Source organism: Diceros bicornis, chromosome 39 (genome assembly GCF_020826845.1).
Source record: "Diceros bicornis minor isolate mBicDic1 chromosome 39, mDicBic1.mat.cur, whole genome shotgun sequence".
NCBI classification, from domain to species: Eukaryota; Metazoa; Chordata; class Mammalia; order Perissodactyla; family Rhinocerotidae; genus Diceros; species Diceros bicornis.
This window is the reverse complement of record NC_080778.1, coordinates 16,644,729-16,666,705: the sequence shown is the minus strand read 5'-3', so window position 1 is coordinate 16,666,705 and position 21,977 is coordinate 16,644,729. Positions and strand designations below refer to the sequence as shown.

The 21,977-nt window shown below is 39.0% G+C and overlaps 1 protein-coding gene across 5 annotated transcripts in view; it reads right to left on the bottom strand.

Annotated features, from left to right (window-relative positions):
* Positions 1-21,977, bottom strand: part of SYNE1 (spectrin repeat containing nuclear envelope protein 1) — a 430,148-nt gene that overhangs the window by 32,025 nt on the left and 376,146 nt on the right. For 4 of the 5 annotated variants that reach the window (XM_058534130.1, XM_058534127.1, XM_058534128.1 and 1 more), the window contains 3 exons: positions 12,185-12,347; positions 1,125-1,312; positions 74-224 (listed from right to left, as the gene is read on the bottom strand). In XM_058534130.1, coding sequence (XP_058390113.1) covers positions 74-224; positions 1,125-1,312; positions 12,185-12,347 — 502 coding nt within the window. Of the gene's footprint in view, positions 1-73; positions 225-1,124; positions 1,313-12,184; positions 12,353-19,324; positions 19,748-21,977 lie in introns of those variants that run through there. The other variant, XM_058534131.1, reaches the window with a different exon arrangement.

The window sequence follows — 21,977 nt, the reverse complement described above, 5'->3', positions numbered from 1 at the left end:
TCTTGGGACACCAACTACCAGTTGGCTACTCACATAGCAAAATAAAGACTAAATATTTGGAATGACAAATCACCTCGAATTTCTTTAGTTCTTCCTTGGCAACTGTATAGAGCACCCCAGAAGAGCTAGGGAAGGCAGCTGTCCTTTCTGAAGTCTTCAGCCAATCTTCAAAACGAGAATAGTCATCCAGAAACTTCTGCCACAATCGCCACGTCTCTTCAATTCTGAGACAGGAAATGAAAGAACAGAATCTGATTGTTGGAGACTGTTTGTGCTTCAGAACCCTGTCTGATGCCTGCAATTGGATTAAGAGTGCCCAAACAAGCAAATGTTGTGCCAATCACTATGCCGGGAGCCAAATTTGACCAGAGTGAGAAAGAGACAACTGTCTGAGCTAAAATGAAACAGCTGTGTGTGTGTGTGTGCATGTGTGTGTGTGCGTGTGTGTTTAACACACATCCTGCCACTCTGGATTTGGAATTAGTCAAATCGAGTATTATAAGCACACAATGTGAACTGTTCTGGATCTGTGCAAGGAAGTTTAGAGGTGCAACACCATATTTTGGTGCACCCTCGTGCCAAGTTCCGCTGAAATAAAACTCAGGTTTGAAAATCCATTGAAGTCCAACGTCAAACTCACCCTCATCAAAATCAACCTATGACAGCAAGACAAATATTAACCTTTCAAGATATCCCCAGGGAGCACAAAGATTATGTGTCTTAAATCATTTCGAGAATTTTCTAAAACATCACTATTTTTTACTGCCTTGAATTTCAAATGGCTTAAAGATAAGGGCTTTATTATTTCATTTTTAATAAAAGAATGTTGCTTTTTCACATCACCAATTCTGTAACATTATACTTGTTCGGCAAGGGCATATTTTTATTTTTCTGAATTATATTTAAACTGTTAGGTCAGGCATAACTTAGCTTGTTATATTTATATATTACCTTTATACCTACTTATTTTCCCAACTAAATGTAGACGACGGCAAGTTTGGGAAACCAAGGCTATTTTCGGACATCGCAACCAAAAGGAAATAGTGAACCATGGATACTCTGGGCAATATTTTTCTTCTTTTTGGTCCTCTCTCTTTCCCAACGGTTTGAACATCCCAGCTTACTTGAGCCTTCTTTCCATGGACATAGCGCAGATATTTCTCCATCGCCGGTCCAGGTTTCGTGTAGCCTGCTGGATGGAATCACACTCAGCATCTGTGGCACAAGCATCGCAATCATGCAGCAGCACCTCACACAGGTTGAGGACGGAGGCCACGCCCGTGCTGTGTTTCTCTATGTCTCTCTGAAGCTCCTGTAGGGAAGGAGACATACTTGATTCAAATGCGAGAAACTGCAGCAGTATTCATTGACTGATAAATGGTTAGGCAAAACCTCAACAAATATTTTATTTCCTTGCATGCGCAAGGTTTCTTCAACTTCATTTATGAAATTACGGCAAGCTCAACAGTATGAGAAAATGAATCTAGAAATATTTCGGTGATGTGAGCAATATCAAAATATAAACCGAACAAATGAAATAGACTACATTATCTATATTAAGAGTAAAATTAACTTCTTTAGTGATTGAAATATGAATCTTGCCCCAGATTCTACTTCATAGATATATCACTTCCATTTCAATCAATCAATCAATCGATCGATCATCAATCAAAGGAATACACATGCTCCTGTTAAGAACTGGGATTTGCTCTCCAAAGATCCACAAATTGATTTAAAGAGTTAATTCCACCATCACTAAAAGGTACCACGGTTAAAGGGACTTAGGTTTTCTATCATGTATAATGTCATTACCATAAGTTTCCTCAGTGAGCAGTTTTAAATGCAGGACAGAAATAAAAAGATTATGATGATAAACAAGGCATAGAATTTCCCAAAAGTTCTACCATGTTAAGTTTTCATACTAACTGCACAGAATGTAAATGCAAAATGTACATTATTTTTTCTATTGAGCTTTTAACCCAATTTACTCAAAGTATTCCGTTACCAAAAGTGAGGCCTACTGGTACGATGTTTTTCTTGCCTTATTCATCAAGGTCCTTAATGTATTTCCTTTTCTTTGGTACAGTTCTTGAACTTGCCTATCTTTTCTCTTGTTCTGGTGATAATTCCTCAACTTACTCAGATAGCTGGGATTTATATTCTTCCTCCTATTTTTCCCCTTTTTCCTATTTTTCCGTGTTCCGATGTCTTCTCTACAAACACTAGCTTATTGTCAAATGCAATAACGCTGCTTTTGATTAATTTTTGCAGATTTTAGAAACTAGACGCTAGAATATAAATTCTTTCAAAACTATTTCTATTTCACTAAACAGCCTTTTCAAACCACCCACATAACCTCTTTTAGTTGTATGGAAGTTATCAAAGGAATTGCTGGTCTAAAAATACAAAATAAAATATCACAAAAATTGAATTCAATATTTGCTCAGAATAAAGAGAGAAACTTCAGTGAATGAGATCACCAAACATTTTTAGGTCTTAAAGTGCATCTTGTACAAGGATATACATTTGGAAGTATTAGATACCTGAACATAACCCATGTATTTAAACAAGTCATAGCATTTTGATTTAATCTTCCCCAAGTACTCAAAAGTTTCTTTTTCCAGCTTTACTGACATATAACATTGTGTAAGTTTAAGGTATGCAATGTGATGATTTGATATATGTATATATTGTGAAATGATTATCACAATAAGTTTAGTTAACATCCATCACCTCACATACTTACAATTTGTGAGTGTGTGTGTTGAGAACTTTTAAGATTTACTCTTTCAGCAATTTTCAAATATACAACACAGTATTGTTAAGTATAGTCACCAAACTATACATTATATCACCAGAACTTATTCATCTCATAACTGGAAATTTGTACCCATTGGCCACTTTCACCCATTTCCCCCACCACTAACCCCCACCTTTGGAAACCACCAATCTACTCTGTGTTTCTATGAGTTTTATTTTTTAGATTCCACAAATAAGTGAGATCATACAATGTTTGTCTTTCTCTGTCTGACTTATTTTACTTAGCATAATGACCTCCAGGTTCATCCACATTGTTGGAAATGGCAGAATTTCATTATTTTTTATGGCTGAATAATATTCCATTGTATATATACCCCAACTTCTTTAACCATTCATCCATAAATGGACACTTAGGTTATTTCCATGTACATATTCACTGTTGTAAATGACGTTGTAATGAACATAGGGATGGAGATATCTCTTCAAGATAGTAATTTCATTTCCTTTGGATATATATCCAGAAGTGGAATTGCTCGATCATATGGGAGTTCTATTTTTAATTTGTGAGGGACCCGCATAATGTTTTCTGTAGTGGCTGTATCAACATACATTCCCACCAACAATGCATAAGGGTTCCCTTTTCTCTACATCCTTGCCAACGCTTGTTATTGCTTGTCTTTTCAATAATAGCCATTCTAACAGGTGTGAGTTGATATCTCACTGTAGTTTTGATTTGCATTTCTCCTACAATTAGTGATGTTGAACACCTTTTCATGTACCTGTTGGCCATTTGAATACCTTTTTTGGAAAAATATCTATTCAGGTTCTTTGCTCATGTTTAAAATTGGATTATTTGGTTTTTTTGCTATTGAGTTGTATGAGTTCCTTATATATTTTGGATATTAATCCTTTATCAGATAACGTGGTTTGCAAATATTTTCTCCCATTCTGTAGGTAGCCTTTTCATTTAGCTGATTATTACTTTTCTGTGCAGAAGATTTTTAGTTTGATTTAGTCCCATTTGTTTATTTTTTGTTGTTGTTGGTTGTGCTTTTGGTGTCATATGTAAAAATCATTGCCAAGACCAACGTCAAGGAACTTTTTCCTTATGTTTTCTTCTAGGAATTTTATGGTTTCAGGTCTTACATTTAAGTCTTTAATTCATTTTGAGTTAATTTTTGTGAGTGGTGTAAGAGAGGGGTCCAGTTTCATTCTTTTGCATGTGAATATCCAGTTTTCCCAACATAATTTTTTGAAAAGACTGTCTTTTCCCCATTAAATATGAATATTCTTGCCTCCCTGTCAAATATTAGTTGACCATATACGTGTGGGCTTATTTCTTGGCTCTCAATTCTGTTCCATTGATCTATATGTCTGTTTTTATGCCAGTACCATATTGTTTGGATTACTATATATTTGTACTATAGTTTGAAACCAGGAAGTCTGATGCCTCCAGCTTTGTTCTTCTTTCTCTGAATTTCTTGGGCTACTCAGGGTCTTTTGCAGTTCCATACAAATTTAGGTTTTTTTTTTTATTTCTGTAAAAAATTCCATTGGAATCTTGATAGGGATTGCATTGAATCTATAGATGGCTTTGGGTAGTATGGACATTTTAACAATATTAATTCTTCCAATCCATGAACATGGGATATCTTCCCATTTATTTGTGTCTTCTCCAAAGTCTTTCTTCAGCGTCTTATAGTTTTCAGTGTACAGTTCACCTCTTTGGTTAAATTCATATTCCTAAGTACTTTATTCTTTGTGATGCTATTGTAAACGGGATTGTTTTCTTTATTTCTTTTTCAGATAATTCATTGTTAGTGTATAGAAGTGCAACTGATTTTTGTACATTGAATTGTATCCTACAACTTTACTGAATTTATTCACTAGTGTTAACAGTTTTTTTTGGTGGAGTCTTTAGGATTTTCTATATATAAGATCAAGTCATCTGCAAACAGAGACAATTTTACTTCTTCCTTTCTGATTTGGATGCCTTTTATTTCTTCTTCTTGCCTGATTACTCTGGCTAGGACTTCTAGTACCATGTTGGATAGGATTGGTGAAAGTGGGCATCCTTGTCTGGTTTCTGATCTTAGAGCAAAAGCTTTCAACCTTTCACCATTTAGTACGACGTTAGCTGTGGGCTTGTCATATATTGCCTTAGTTATGTTGAGGTATGTTCCTTATGTACCAAATTTGTTGAGAGTTTTTATCATTTGAATTTTGTTAAATGCTTTTTATGTATCTATTGAGACGATCATATGATTTTTATCTTTCATTCTATTAATGTGATGTATCGCATTTATTGATTTCCATATGTTGAACCATTCTTACATCCAGAGATGAATCCAACTTGATCAAAGTGTATGATCCTGTTAATGTGCTGTTGAATTTGGTTTGCTAGCACTTTGTTGAGAATTTTTGCATCTATATTCATCAGAGATATTGGCCTCTAGTTTTCTTGTGGTGTCCCTATCTGGCTTTGGTATCAGGGCAATGCCGGCCTCATAAAATGAATTTGGGAGTGTTCCCTCCTTTTCAATTTTTTTGGAAAAGTGAGGAGGATTGGCTTTAAATGTTTGGTAGAATTCACCTGTGAAACCATCTGGTCCTGAACTTCTCTTTGTTGGGATGTTTTTGATTACTGATTCAACCTCTTTGTTCATTATTGAACTGTTCAGATTTTCTGTTTCTTCATGATTCAGTCTTGGTAGGATGTATGTTTGTAGAATTTAACCATTTCTTCTAGGTTGTCCAATTTGTTGGCAAATAATTGTTCATAGTAGTCTCTTACGATCTTTTGCATTTCTATGGCATAAGTTGTTAATATCTCTACTTTCATGTATAATTTTTATTTATTTGGGTCCTCTCTTTTTTTATTGGTCAGTCTAGCTAAAGGTTTGTAAGTTTTGTTTATCATTTCAAAGAACTAAGTCCTAGTTTTGTTAATCTTTTCTATTGTCTTCCTATTCTCTATTTCATTTATTTCTGCTCTCATCTTATTATTTCCTTTCCTCTACCAACTTTGGGCTTAGTTTGTTCTTTTTTAGTTCTATGAGGTGTAAAGTTAGGTTGTTTATGTAAGATCAGTCCATTTTCTTAATGTAGGTATTTATGGCTATAAAATTCCCTCTTAGAACTGCTTTTTGCTGCATCCCATAAGGTTTGGTATGTTGTGTTTTGTGTTTTGTTTGCCTCAGGATATTTTTTTATTTCCCTTTTGATTTCTTCATTGATCCATTGGTTGTCCAGAATTGTCTTGTTTAATTTCCATGTATTTGTGAATTTTCCAGCTTTCTTCCTATTATTGATTTCTAGTTTCATATCATTGTGGCTGGAAAAGATACTTGATATAATTTCCATCTTCTTGAATTCGAGGAGACTTGTTTTGTAGTCTAACATATAATCTATTTTGGAAAATATTCTATGTTCTGAAGTGGTGGTGGTGGGGGGAACAGGTACTTCTGGCTGGGCTCTGCAATTGCCTTTGGCTGGGTGAGGTCCCAGGCTGTGTTCCCTGGCAGGGCAGGGCCACTGGTTGGACTTCATCATTGGGCAGAGCTATAGGCTGGGCTCTGGAATTGCTCCTGGTTGGGTGGGATCTCAGGCTGTGCTCTGAGACCAGATGGTGCTGCTGGCTGGACTCTGTGTTCAAGTGGGGCCCCCAGCAAGCTTTGCAGTTGGACTGGGCCTCAAGCTGTGCTCTGTGATCACACAGGGCTGCAGACTGTGCCCTGAAGTGGGGTGAGGCCATAGTCTGGGCTTCACCAATAGGTAGGCCACCACTGGCTGTTCTCCCCCATTGGGCAAGGTCACTGGCTGTGCTCTGTCATCAGCAGGGGCCTCCAGCTGTATCCCACAGTGGGTGGAGCTAGAGACTGTGCTCCATGATTGGGCTGGGTCACTGCCCAAGGCTTTTTTGTTGGATGGGGCCACAGGCTATGCTTGGTGATTGGGTGGAGTCACTGGCTGGGCTCCCTGCTTGAGCAAGGTTGAGGCTGTGTTCAGAAATCAGACAAGGCTCTAGGTTGGACTCCACTGCTAAGTTGTAGTTGTAGTCTGGGCTCCATGGCTGGGTGGTGTTGTAGGCTGGGCTGGGTGGGGTTGTAGACTGGGCTGGGTGGCCGGGCAGGGATGTAGGCTGGGCTCTGAGGTTGCCCAGGGTCTCTGTTCAGGCTCCCAGGTTACAAGGCCAGAAGCTATGCTCAACAGTTGGCTAGGGCTGAGGCTTGGCTCCCTGCTCAAGCAGGGCTGTTGGATGGGCTCCATGGTTGCCTGGGTTCTCTGGCCAGGCTTCCTGGTGGGCTGGGACTGTAGGCTATGCTCAGCTGTTGGGTGAGGCTGAGAATTTGCTTCCCTGCCCAGGCCGGGTGGTAGAAAGGGCTCCACAGCCAGTATGGCCCTTTGTCTGGGGACCCAAATCTGGTAGAACTGCCAACTGAGCTCCCAGGCCAGACAGGGACACTGGTTTGGCTCTGCTAATGGGCAGAGATGCTGGCTAGGATCTCTGCTTGGGTCCAGCTACAAACAGCAATGTGGTCGGCCAAGATGTGCGTGCTGGTAGCTATAATCCCCACCCCCCCTTCTGTCTCTATCTGATCCCCAGTGGTCGAGCCCCACAGATTCCCCTAGTGATCCTGTGAAGTGAGACTCGAGTGGGCCTCTGGGGATGCGTCCCATAATGCAGGTGGCGCTTGATGCCCACCTTGGCCTCTCTCTTCCCTCTGGAGAAACCATAGGCCCAGGAGGGCCCTCTTGGTGCAATGCTGTGCTCGCCTGGCAAGTGGCAATGCGGTGAGATTCTAGCCGCTCCTCTTATCCTTCTAATATGATCCTTCCCAGTCTCTGTGGTCCAGGGGGGTACTTCAGCCTCACCCCCAGGTTCTGGGATTTTCACTGTGGTGTCTTGTCTATGGATAGTCACTGGCTGGTATTGTGATAGGTGCTTAAGTCAGGAAAGACCTATGTCGCATCTTGATGCCATCACTCCTCCACATCCTTTTGATGATATCTCGGAGCAGACGCTCATGAGGGGAAACCACTGTGGGAACCAGTGCTGGGATATGAAAACCAGGACTGTAATTGATGGACTGCTGGAGGCTCAGTGCGGACAAATCTGAGCTAAAAATTCCAGGGGACCCAGTCACAAGGGTGCGCCCACAATTTTGTGAGATCTATCTCTGGGAATTCAACCAGGTTCCCACAATAAATATCAGAGAAAAGTCCCTTAGTGCTTCTGCTCAAAAGTTCTTGTTAAAATCAGCACATGATATAAGGCTTGAGGGTTTTTATAACTATATATGAGTGCCCTAATCCAGTTAAAGTATCTTACTTTCAGCTTTAACCTCCATTGGTAATGGCCTCGACTTGTCACATAGTGTCTCTAAATTTATTCTTCTTCATCTGTAACACAGGAAAATTTGACAAAATGTTCTCCGAAGCCATCTCAAGTCTACATATATTTCTGTCCAATTAAGTCTAGAAGAAGTAGGCACTTTGGCAAGAGAAACATACAGAAACTCCACACAGGGAAATAGAAGAAAATATATTTCTTATCAATTTAATCTATTTAAATATTTGTCAGAATGTTTCCCCTTTGGAGACAGATTACTATTTATCTATCTTTTACAACATGGATCTCAAACGCTACAATTTTTACAGACTCATTGTCAAACATTTTCCACAAAGAAAACTGTAGTAAATATGATATGATTAAATTAAAATGTACTGAACACCCACTTTGAGCTAGGCCCTACGTGATTTTCTCACTAATTTTTACAATAACACTGTGAACCACGCAGTCTGATTATTAGCATTCTTTACATAAGGGATCTGAGGGTTCAGTTAGTTCATTACTTTGCTCCAGGTCATGAAGAACAGCGATGAGGCCAGGATTTGAACCCAGGAAGTCTTTACTTTTAACCAGTGGTGCACAGTTTTTTTTAAACTTTAATTTAAAATTTAATTAAAAGCCAATATGAGCATATATTAATACATTAAAAAGTCAAAAACTACTACTAAGCTTCCAGTGAAACACTGCCCTTTCCATTTTTGTCCCTTCTTCTTCAGAAACAACCATTTCCATCTCTTGTAGCTCTGTCTTACGGTTCTTCTGTATGTCTAAGTAACATGTGCATGTTGCTATTTCTTGATTTTTAATTTTAGACATGATTGACTCTTCTCTAGCAGAAAAGGAATAAATTTCTACATGACTCATGGGGCCCCAATTACTGTTTCAGCTCATGTTATAGCTAGAGCAAGAATCATTGTTTGTGTGACTCTGGTTATTTAGTATTTTTCACCTTTGAGTAACAAAATATGCTATGGTTATATTTCTTTTCTGATACAACATTTCATTTTTCTGGAATCAATAGTTCTCCCTCTCTTTCTCTGTCTCTCTTTAAAATCTATATTGCCATCTTCTATTCTCTCTCTTATGGAGCTAATAAAACTCCTTCCACTATAGTTAAGCCCATCAGGTAGTCTTTTTCCTCCCTGGAGACATCCATCTCAGAGCACCCCACCTCTCTACTTCAGTTTGGACAGGTGTGCTCTCTAGGCTGCAGTACAGCTGTCATCTGGAACTTTCCTTTACCATCATCCTGGAAATTTCCTTCTCTTTATCCTGGGTTGAACATTATTTTTCCTCTCATTTTAGTACATGTAGCATATCTTTCACTAGCTTCCTGTGAATGTGTGCATAGGAGGTAAATATTTTATATACTGAATGGCAGGTATAATATTTCAAACTATAAATAATTTTCTCAGCTTCTTCCACCTTCCAGCATCATTTTGGAGAAATCAGACTTTTTCACCTTGGAAACCTTCAAGATCTTCTCTTTATTCCAAGTGTCCTGAAATTTCATCATGGTCTTGCTCTGTTTTTAATTTTCCTGGGCACTTGGGGGGCTTGTGCTCTAGAAGCGTATGATTTTCAGTTTGAGACTTTCTTTTACATGGCTACTTTGATAATTTCTTCCTCTCTGTTTTCTTTATTCTTTGGGGGGACTTTTATAGAATAATTGAATTAGATTTTGAAACTCTTGCATTAATCCTTTAATTTGTTACATTTTCCCTCCTATTTTTCATATATTTATCTTCTTGGGTTTTGTTTGTTTGTTTGTTTTTGGTGAGGAAGACTGGCCCTGAGCTAACATCTATCTACGCCAATCCTCCTCTATTTTGTATGTGGGACGCCGCCACAGCACGGCTTGATGAGTGGTTGTAGGTCTGCACCTGGGATCCGAACCCATGAACCCAGCCCACTGAAGCGGAGCATGTGAACTTAACCACTACGCCACCGGGCCAGCCCCTTGTTTTACTTTTTGAAAGATATTCTCAATTCTGAAAGTTCCTTTTTAGAAAAATGGTATTCTTTTATGAATGCAAAATCTTTCATTTTTATGAGGTTTTTTTTTTAAGTTTTTTTCCTTGCCCTACAACACATTTCCTCTGATTTTTTTTTTTTCTATTTATTTTGGTCTCTTCTTCCACTGTAGAAGCTTTCTTTAGTGGTAGAGATTCTTGCCTATCCACTCACATCTACGAACGAGCCAGGCATTGGAGGCTGTGTATACATTCCAAGACATGTCAACCAGGAGGCCTCACTGTAGGGAAGGCAAGTAGGTGTTGGCCTTTTGTTGATATTTAATATCACTACCTAAAGGTCTCTTCTGTTAGTCTGGTCAGTTTCTCCAGAGAGGATCCCTCCCATCTCTTGGCTGTAGTTTAAGCCTGGCTAGTGACATTGTGGGAACCAAGTTGAGGCAGCGGGGTGAAGTCATATCATTTAGTAGAAAGCCTTTCACTTACTCTCTCCACTTTTAACATAGTGGCTCCAGCCTGATGGTACCCCCAAACCCAAAGTTCCTGTGGTTTGCCTTCTCCAGAGAGTAATCCTCTGGTCTACTGGAGTAAATGAAGCAGAGTTGCCTGTCCAGCTGGCCTTACGGAAATCTGCCAATCTAACCACTCCTTATTCAGACTTTCAAGCAATCTTCCATTTTAAAGCCCTACAGACTTGATATCTCCACTTTCTCTGCCTTCTTGGAACTCTGAGGCATGAATCAGCTTTCTCCACCCTCCATTCTACAAACACAATCACTATTCATCTATCCACTTTCTGTCTTCCAAAATTCTGTTGATGTCTGTCATCTCTATCGTCTTCTCCCCTGTTATCTTTTCCACTGTGGGTTTTAACCGTTTTTTCCCCTTTACTATAATTTTATTAGGGTTTTAGTAGTAGGTGGGGCTATAAACCCCTATGATCGAATTGCCACATTTAACAGGATACTGTTTTGATTTTCTTACATTTGCTAAATTACAATACAATACAATACAATTAAAATACAAAATTAGTATTTTAACTGTACTAATTATAACTAGTTATAACTGGCAGACACCATTACCATGTTCTCCAGGAGAATTTGGGGAGCTGGAGGACAACCATGACCTCCACAGTTCAATCATCAGAATTTCAAACCTCAGAGTCTATCAGAGGGTTTTACTCTTACCACAATTGAAAAATGTCCTGCAAACAATATTTTTTAAAAAGAAATGCTATTTTACATATCAAAGTAACCCCAATACCCCAAAACTGTATTTTAATACCTATTCTCATTGGTTTAAATAGTTTATAAAATAAAGTAAGTACATAAACTATTTCATAACATTGCAGAAATAGGTCTATTTATATTTTTTAACATTTTTTAAATTAAGCAACTTGGCTATAATGGCCTAAATGTGGGTAGAATTTTCAAGGACAATTTAAAGGCACACAATAGCAATACTTCTTATGGGGGACTTATTGGAGTTTAATACTGACGACTGGGGTCTGCTACGCTTAGTAAGGATAAGAAAGGAGAGTGGGACGTGAAAATCCCTTCTGTATGCATGTTTCAGGGTTACCCTCTTTTGCTTTGTTGGGTTGTGTATTACACGCCAGTGCCATGTGCTCTATTTGTTATATGCATGAAGGTGAAATTACAGAGTGTGGTTGGCAGGTCATACGATCTTCCTTGCAAAACAGAATTGTTTTAGACTTTAAAACTCTAAGCATGCGCTGTAATCTTTTTCCAAACACTATATGCAGGAAAAAAAGCTCCTTTTTAAGTCTACAGTAGTGGGCTAGTGACCCACAAATAAACAAACAAACCAAACTGTCAGCAGTGTTTTAGATACATCATTGCAACTCAACCATTTTAGGACGGACCAATGACATTAACCCGTCAACCCTGGTGATGACATGGGACCTATTTGCTCCAAACACCTGCCCAGACAAAGCCTTTCCTTTCTCACCAATCCTGTCTCGCGTCCTTCTGACTTTCCATCCCGATTCACCATCTCACACCCACTCTTCTATCCTGGCCAGGAGGACAGATATTCAAGAGCCTATTGACTTTCCCTCAGTTGTTTTAAGTTTTACCTGCTGTTCATTAAGCTTCTTGTGTATTTCTTCCGAGTCACAGGAATCATAGACTATCGGCTTGGCCAGCTCTGACTCGATGTGAGCCAGCCACGTCCTCAGGCCGCTCATGTTCTTATCCAGCTGTTGTACAGCGACCAGTGTCTCCTTCAGCTTCTTTACCCTGGGGGCAGAGAAGGAGGGACACTCAGCTTCAGTGAGACGCCCCACTCATGTTTCCCTCGTGAGCAGAAGCGAGTATTGGGTCTAAAGCTGAATTCCCTAGAGCCAACGTCCACACTGGCTCAGCCACTTACTGGCTGTATGACTTTGAGCAGTTGCACAACCTTCCTGTGTCTCTGTTTCCTCATCTATAAAACGGAGATGAAGTAAGAGTACTTGTGAGATTTAAATGAGCTGAATAATGCAGGGTACCTGGGGCACATTCAATAAATATTAATAAATACTCAACACAGCTATAACTATAGAACCGTGACAGAGACCTCATGGTTGTCACAGAAATTGCTATTTCCACAAAAAATATAATTGATACTCCTATGAAGATCACCTGGGAGAAAAAAACTAACATTTCCAGTGGATTGTCACCAAACAGATTACAAATCCACAGTTCTGATCATTTCAGCCCCCGTGGGATGTATTTCAGCACCCCCGGGGCATAAACTCAGTTAAAAGAAGAATGCACACTTAAGATAAACTATCAGTGAGTTGTCACATGCCCTTAAGCAATTTGAGTTTTACCAATGTCAGATCACATTAAAGGTAAACTGAGGACCTGTTGGACTGCAAGCAGCAGACGGTAGACACCAGGCCTACTACTCTCCAATCTTCCACCTGCACAGCCTAGTTCAGTATTCGCTACATAGCATGCTTCACCAAAAAAACAAAGTTTTTCCATTCTTTCCAGGAAGCAGTAAAAATTCACTTGTTTAAGATTGCCATTTATCTAACAATCATGTGTGAAAATCTAATGTGTAAGATGCCAGGAAGACAAAATAAATAAGACTTGGTTATTTCCCTAATGAAATGTACAATCTGACTGGAAATCTGGACATGTGAACAATGGAATATAACACAGCATGGAAAGAACTAGACTAAAGAAATGAACCAAGTCTCTGGCTAACAAATAAGAAGTGATCCATTCTGTCTGGCCACGTTCAGGGAATCATTCATTCCTTTATTCACTACTCATTCATTTCTTTGTTCTTTCTGCAGATATTTATGGTGCTAAGTGATAGAAATACAGTGATGACTAAAGTTTCAACCTTGCCATTGAGGAGCTTAGACTTTGATGAAAGAGGGGAAGTAAAAGAATAACATTTGTCCTGCATTTTGAGAGATGGATGTAAGCCAAGCAGACAAAGATGAAAAGCAGAGATTTTGAAGGCAAACAGTGTGGTGACGCCAGGGAGGTTGTGGGTAGAGAGGATGTGGAAGAGAGATGAAGAAGTGGTAAGAGATAAGACTGGTGGGTAGATTGGAGTAAGATTATAAAGATCCTGTAGTGACATGATAATGGGTATGTACGCAGTTTTAAAGATAAACAGGAACTTTGCCAAGATTTATCAGCAGAGCAGTGATAAGATCAGTTCTGACTTTGAATATGTAAGTTTGAAGAGAGGCTGTTGGGGGAGCCCATTCAGGAAGTAAAAAGAATAGTCCAAGCAGCTTACATCCAAAGCCTACACTTTGGAAACAGTGGCGAGAGAGGTGAGCACGGAATTCCTAAATTCATGAACTGGCATGATGTGAGGGAGAAGGAGTTCAAAATGATGTTTCCCAGTTGGGTGACTAGATGGATGCTGCTACCTCAGAGTAGACAGGATGAGGAGCAAGTTCTTGGGCTTAATGGTGCATTCACATTTGGGATATAATGAGTCTGAGGGATCAGGAAGTCATGTATGGAAATGTAGTTCTTAGTTTCAGAAAAGAGGATGGAGTTTATTGCATTGGTTTAGGTATTGCTGGCATAGAGGTGAAGCCCTACAAAAGGACATGTTTCATCCTGAAAGGGTGTGGACAAGAAGAATGAATTTTAAAAGGCTGGTTAAAGAAGGAGGAACCACAGACAAAGAAAAAATAATCAGAAAAGAAAGAGCTGAGCCAAGAAAATGTAGCATAAAATTAAATGCAGGAAAAGTTCCAAGAAGGAAGTGTTGGTGGGAGGATCATATTGATGCTGTTTTAAGGGTACAAACTTGCACTGAGTAGTAAGTAAGCCATAGAGATCTAATGCATGGTATAATGAATACAGACAAAAATATTGTACTCTAACTATGTCATGTGATAAATATTGCTACACCAGCAATCATACTACAATATGTAAATGTATCAAAGTAACACGCTGTGCACCTTAAATTTATACAATGTTATATGTCAAATATACTCAATAAAGGAAATAATAAAGGAGGAACTTTTGGTCAAACTGTGATCTGAATGCCCCCTTTATCAGATTCACCTGGTTTGCCTCATATAATGGCAGATTCCTAGATCCCAACCCAGTCCTATCGAATCAGAACCTCTGAAGTGTGGCCAGGGAAGCTGCATTTTTAATAAGCACTCCAGGTGAGTCTTATGCACACTAAAGTTTGAAGACCACTGGTCTACTTAATAAAATGCAGAGCAGTATAGCATAAGGAGGCCTAAAAAGAAGACTGTGATCTGGCAATTAGGAAGGCTCTGCTGATCCTAAGTGAGTAGTTCATCAAGGGCTGTGGAAACAGAAACCAGAACACATTTGGGTTTAGAAATATACTTATGTTAAGGGAGTGTTGTTTATCATTTTAAGAAAGTAGGCGGTGAAGCTGACTAAATATGGTATGAAACCTCTAGAAGGATCTGGCTATAAGGAAAAATTGATTTGTTTCTTTTGTTCAATGCGGTTTAATATTTGGAATAGCTTTAGAATGTTGTTAGACAGACAATACGGAACTCATGAGGAGGAAGCCAAAGACAAAAGAAAAAGGCGGAGAGAAATTACAGATGAATACAGATGATGGAACAAGGCTGCAGAGGAGGCAGGGCAAGGGCACGAGAGCAGGGATAGATAAATCAGTTTTGAAAGGTGTTTTCCCATTGTGGGCAAGGTGTGAGCAGGAGCTGGGGAAGGACACAGGTAGTATTTCTCAGCTCTATTCTTACAAAGAAATAGCAGCAAAAACTGATTATTGAGTCCTCAGTGAGGGCCTGACCTGGCTGAGTGTATACAGAATGCTCTAAAAAGAAAAGTAATGGGGATGATCAATGATTTCTGGTACAGCCCGTATTTAAAATTCAGGTCTGCTTTTAGGCTATGGTTCCTGCCTTTTAGTTCAGGAAGTGTGGTCACCTTATTGACACTACTCATCATATAGATGGACAGCAGATAAGCAAAATACTTTGGTCTCCAAGGTGTCAACTTAGTCCCACTGAAGAGGTATCTGCTTGGAAAAAAATCTTCAGAGCAACGTGACTTAAAACTCTAGTGATGTGAGCTAATTCCAGGCAGGGATCTGCAATAGAATAGTCTCAAAGACTGACAACTTGCACTCAGAGTCATCAAGTATTTCTCAATTTTATTACTTTCAGATAGTAAAGAAGTGATTCTCAAGCTAGGACGGTTACAGGACCACTTAGCTGTGCTTTCAAGCCACACGTGCCAGCTGCTAATTCTCTTCCCACCTCTCCCCACCCTCCTCTCCAGACGAGTCTGCTCAAGAGCCACGGCTCAGAAGAAAATGTCTCATAACCAAAGTATTTTGAGCATTTTTACTTAGTTTTAATTCCTTAAAACTTATGTCACCACTTCTTTTACGGTTTCTGTTAATCAATGTTTCTCTCTCAAACGAAAATCTAGTCATGACAAAATCATTTTTCCTCTTTGTCATACAAATGCTTTTAAAAGGATTTTTACTCGGGTCGGTTATTAATGATGACATCTGTCTTTCATTAATTTTAATAATACCTATATTTGAATAACATTTTCAGTCTGTAAAAGCACTCTTAGGTGCATTACCTTACACTGTTCTGGAAAAAATATGTCTTTAAAAATTATGTTCCTATTTCACAATATATTCTATTGATAGGGAATGAAAAACACGTGTTGCAATATGTTTGTCATGACTCATAATTCCATTCAAGACAAGACTTCTTTAATTAGCTTGATAAGTACAACTGTACCCTGTCCCTAGGGCGTTTCAAGGTATTGGCCTTAAACAATAATTCTGAGAACTTTACATACAACCCACTCTCATTTCTGTCATATATAAGACAAAATTCACTTAAGTGTCAGTCAGTGATGACAGTTTTAGAATGACTACTGGGTGCAAAGCTTGGGGCGCGTGTTGTACCAATGAGTACGGCATGGGCTTGGAATTTAATGTGGCTGTGGCCAGTTTGGTAGCCCAGACTGAAAGGATGGTCTTCAATCAACAAATCCACTGGGGGCCAGCCCCGTGGCTTAGCAGTTAAGTGTATGCGCTCTGCTGCTGGCGGCCAGAGTTCGGATCCTGGGCGTGCACCGACGCACCGCTTCTCCAGCCATGCTGAGGCCGCGTCCCACATACAGCAACTAGAAGTATGTGCAGCTATGACATACAACTATCTACTGGGGCTTTGGGGGAAAAAAATAAATAAAAAAAACCAAAACAAAACAAGTCCACTGGAACAGGACTGACGAATGGCTGGTTGCACTGAGATGTCTGTCCTGGTTTTACCCCTGTAAGAACATCCTCTTGGGAACCACTCCCATCCGACCAGCTTCCTGTCTTCAGACTTGGTAGAATCTGAGTGCTGACTATGCTTTGGGATGGAGTTTTATACCAGCCTCATAATATCATCACGGTTTTGCATGGAACTCAAGGCCGGAGGAGGGCCTCACTCACTGCTTGTTTTCTTCTTACCCTTATTTTAACTCCCTGGTATGTTTTATGCACAAGTTTCTCTCCCCCATGGTAAGTTCCTCAGAAAGCTGGAACCGTGAATTTCCACTTTTGGTCTTCCCCTTCCACTGCTTTACTAAGCTCAGTGCTTTGCACAAAGTTGGGCACTATTTAAATGCCTGCTAACCATTAATAATTAGTAGTCTAAGTAAAATATTTTTATTTAGTTAACATTTTTTAATTTAGTTGATATTAAATGTATACTTAAGTTTTTCCTCCAGGTCTGACATTTGCAAATGGTCTCTTTGTCAAATACTAAAATTCATTTGTTTTCTTGGTTCAAAATTCACTTACAAATACAATCAAAAGATCTAAGGCACAAAGTGATGTGAATAAACACTGTTCCATTGGATATTGTCTACACTAGCAAAATAAATTACAGGATTAGTAATCTTGTATAATACTGAACGAGTTCCAATAGTCAGAGCAGTTAGTGTGCAATATGTCAAGGGCATCGTGACATGGAAATGCTTGTTCATATAGTCCATTAGGGACAAGTTCCTCTTTCAAATGAACGTGAAAATCTCAGTAAAGTCAATGGAGGTGAACATTTAAGTGGTTCTCTTTTTTTATTTTAAGTGTATTTGACTACAAATAGCAAAATACATTGTGTGTGTTGGGGGGAGCAGATGTGAGCTGGAGGGAAGTGGGTAGTCAAGTCCCCATATATTTTCCTTGAGTTTATTAAACTTAATATTTACAGTGTCATTCTTCTTTAAGAGAAATGTCCCATATTTTTTATTGGTCCCATATTTTTATTTTGCATTGGTTATTCCTTTAAAGGAAATCTTTGGCTAAAGTGTCACAATATTTTTATTTATCTCTCACTGTAAGAAGTTTGAGCAACATTCTTTTTGGTAGCATCCAGGATTATAATTTAAAATAGATGTTTCCAGATGTCACAGTCTGGGTAAGTTTAGCAAGTCTGATAAATCTGTAAGTCCCTGCAGCTTATGGTTCTCCTTTCAGAGTCCAATTATATCATAGGCTCTTTTTTTTTTTTTTTTTGTGAGGAAGATCAGCCCTGAGCTAACATCCTTGCTAATCCTCCTCTTTTTGCTGAGGAAGACTGGCTCTGAGCTAACATCTATTGCCAATCCTCCTCCTTTTTTTTCCCCCAAAGCCCCAGTAGATAGTTGTATGTCATAGCTGCACATCCTTCTAGTTGCTGTATGTGGGACGTGGCCTCAGCATGGCCGGAGAAGCGGTGCGTCGGTGCGCGCCCGGGATCTGAACCCGGGCCGCCAGTAGCAGAGCGTGCGCACTTAACCGCTAAGCCACGGGCCGGCCCATATCATAGGCTCTTACCCTTTCTTGAAAAGGATTCTGCTACTAAATCCAGTTGTCCACCTTCTTCACATTGTCATATGAATACACAGAATACACATATACATCTACATTTCATATATATTTGTGTCACTACTTCAAACTAATTTAGTAGATCCATACACCAAAACAAAAAAATTCAAATTCTAAATATAATAGAACCAAAAGTACCATGAGTAAATCCTACCTATCAGTAGGAATTTATTTGGGGGATGTTATGGTACATGAACAATCTCTTTTAAAAAAAGAAAATCCTGTCGTACTGTTATTCTAACTGAAAAAAAAAATCATGAAATAAACATTTGCATAATGCACTAGATGACTACTTTTTAGACATAAGTTTCTACGTTTTGTACATATTTGGAAAGCTGGTCAATGACCAAAACTTACTGACCAACCCAAACAAAATCAGCTTTCTCACACACACAAAACCCTCCTGGCCCCTGAAATACGAGCAGATTTTTATTTAATAAAGGGAAAGCTTTCAGCTACAAAGCTGTGAACCGGCTAAGGCTGAATTTCAGTTTCATTAGAAGCCCATCCTTTTAATAGCAGACGATGGACTAACTGGATCTTCTTCTGACTTTCTGTCCTGTGTTTCAGGCTCTCTACTGTAGCCATACCCCTTGTATGACGCATACAGTCCAGAGACAACTGGAATACCAAGCCATAACAAAGTCCATTAACCTTTCCATCTGGCTCCGCATGCCCAGTAGAGAGACAAGAAAACAAACCAGTAAATAACTCTTAGGAGTCCACGGCCAATGATCTCTTAACACCAATCATCTCCACTTAACACTGGTGAAAACAATTATGGATTAAAGTTCCAGCATCTATCCTACAAACCCCACACAACATGAAAGCTATGCACAACGGAAGAAACTCAAGGAGATGCCTGCCTTGTGACATCGCAGTTACAATCCGGGAGATCTGCGTCCTCGCAGCCGTCCTCTGCCATCCTTAGGGCACACAGCTCTTCAACCACCACCATGAAGCTTCTACTTGCAAAAAAGTTAGGTCTGCAGAGCAAAAGGCTAAATCCCGTGCGGGGATGAAAGTTTCCCCTCGTCTGTGTATGGAAGTATGAAAATGCTCACTCCAGACAAATGTTGGTAAGTCTCTGCCTGATAATATGACACTCAGCAGTGACAAGTGGTCATGTTTCTAAATAAAACCTACATTCATTAACATGTGCCAGGCTTGATCTCCTGGAATGTAGGCCACGAGTGTAAGAAGGGGAGAAGGCTCAGTGTAATCTGCAAGTAGGGGGAGGCTCCAGGCCTCGAGAAAGAAGAACATCAAAAATAAGGCCGGCTGCAGACGCGCCACCATTCTGGAAGGACAGTCAACTTTTCTTGCCGGCTGTTTGTTAAATTGGAAGGGATATTTGGAACAGATAAATCACCTAAATGCAAACTAACAAAACTTCTACAAGTACAGCAAATTGCAGTAGCGAGAAGGAGCAACTTCTTTTTTCCTTCAGTTGGGTACGCCGGCTAAGTGGTGTAAGTACGAATTTGAGCGATCGTTTGGGAAGGTGGGATGGAAAGGATAATCTGTGGGAAAGTACCTGGTCTTTGCCTTTTAATAGACTGAGCACGAAAAATAAGGAAGAAATGTTATTCTCTCCTTACATATGCAAAACCTTTGTCCTTTTAAAAATAATGATTTAAAGTGACAAAAATAACGTGTTCATTTTAAGATGATAACAAAGTTCATTTGCTTGGTGGAATTTCAGGTAACTTTTTTTCTTTTGTGAATTTTTCAAGCATTTCCACATTTTCTGCACTGAGTCTATATTAATTTCCTAACTGAAGCTTTTAAAGAAAATAAGCTCCCGAATTATTAATTACTGGTCATTTAATAAAATGTGACTGATGCTGGCTGCTTTAAATCCTTTTTGGATTCAGGTTTATATATACACAAATAAATAAATAAATAATGAACATCTGCTAAATTCTTTTTTAAAGGCCTATATGATGAATTGCAATTAAAATAAAATGAAGCACTTGGTTCTCGTCGTATGTGTTGATTGCTTTTAAAAGAGCAACACATTTTCTTTGTAAAAGAAACAAACCTATATTTTACATAAGAAATATACTCCAGCAAATCTAGTTACAAATAAAATGATTTTTCAAATCTTGCTACTTAAAGATATGCTATCATGAATTCCTTTATAAAACAATCACTCCTTTGATATATTATTTTTAACAATCAGGAATGTAAACCTATGAGCTTTGGTTAAAGGAATATATTGGTCATGATTCCATAACAGTAGGAAAATTTGTTTTTTCTTGATTATGACTTACATTGTGAAAAACCGGAGATCTTTAAAAAATTTTTATGGCCATTATTTCCTTAGTTTAATTCCTTTTTACTTATTTAGTTTTCCTCATAGATTAAAAAAACATATTTTTTTTATGCTTACTATCATTAGCACAACCTATTTATTCCAATGAACCTTGCCAAAGCTAAGGCAAGGCTTTAAAGACAAAATTATTGTAATAGCAAAAAATGGCAACAATATCAATGTCCATCAGTAGGAAAAATATTGGATAAATCATGGTATATTAAAATCATGGAATACTCTACGGTAGCCATCTAATAGAATAAGACTGGCATATATAGCATTTTATAGTATACACGGTCCTTTCCCCTGCATTGTCTCATAGGAGACGTGCCAGTTATTTTAATGAACATTTTAAAAATGAGGAATCTGAGAGGTTATGCAGTAAGCCCTAGGTAACACAGCCAGAACAGGATGGACTAAATTCAGGACTCTTAACTAGTTCAGTGCTGTTTCCACACTTGCTGTATCATTGCACTCCTCATCTTCATGAAACATCTCTGAATTGACCACCCTGAGGTCATATCAGCTAGAAATTCCAAGAATCAAGTTTTCCTTTTCCTCTAGTGTAGGTAGAACTTTGGTTAGACTGAAACCCCTTCTGAGGGCAGCAGCTATGATTTCACAAAGCCTTCCTTGCATTGTGTATGCGGTTTACTTACACAGCAGCTCAACTCCCTCCAGGATGAGAGCTGATGTTCATCGTGCACTTCACTGTGCTAAGTGGTTTACAGGCACCATCTCATTTAATCCTCCTAATAACTTGTACACATGTGGTAATTACGATACTGAGAAGATAAGTAACTTGCCTAACACTGCAGTGTAGGCGAAGCAGAAACACGTTATAACCCAGGCAATTGAAGCCCTAAGCCTGTGCTCTGCTTTATTCTTATCTGTACATATGGCACTTTCCATCCTGTGTCTCAGACTGGAGAAACTCAACAAATACCGGAGTGACAAAGAACTAGAACTAAGTCAGGTTCTGGAATCACTCTGATGCTCAAGTTAGATCCACTTCCTTAGTAGAGAAAAGAAACTGTAAACAACTGATCACACCAGATATTTATTACAGTCGAGGGAAATTCTATGAAGGAGAAGTACAGAAAGCCTGTTGAGCAAGTAGGAAGAATATGATCTAATCTGGAGAAAAGGAAGAACACGAAGACAATTAGGAGCTGGCTGGGCCTGACAGACGGGGGCAGAA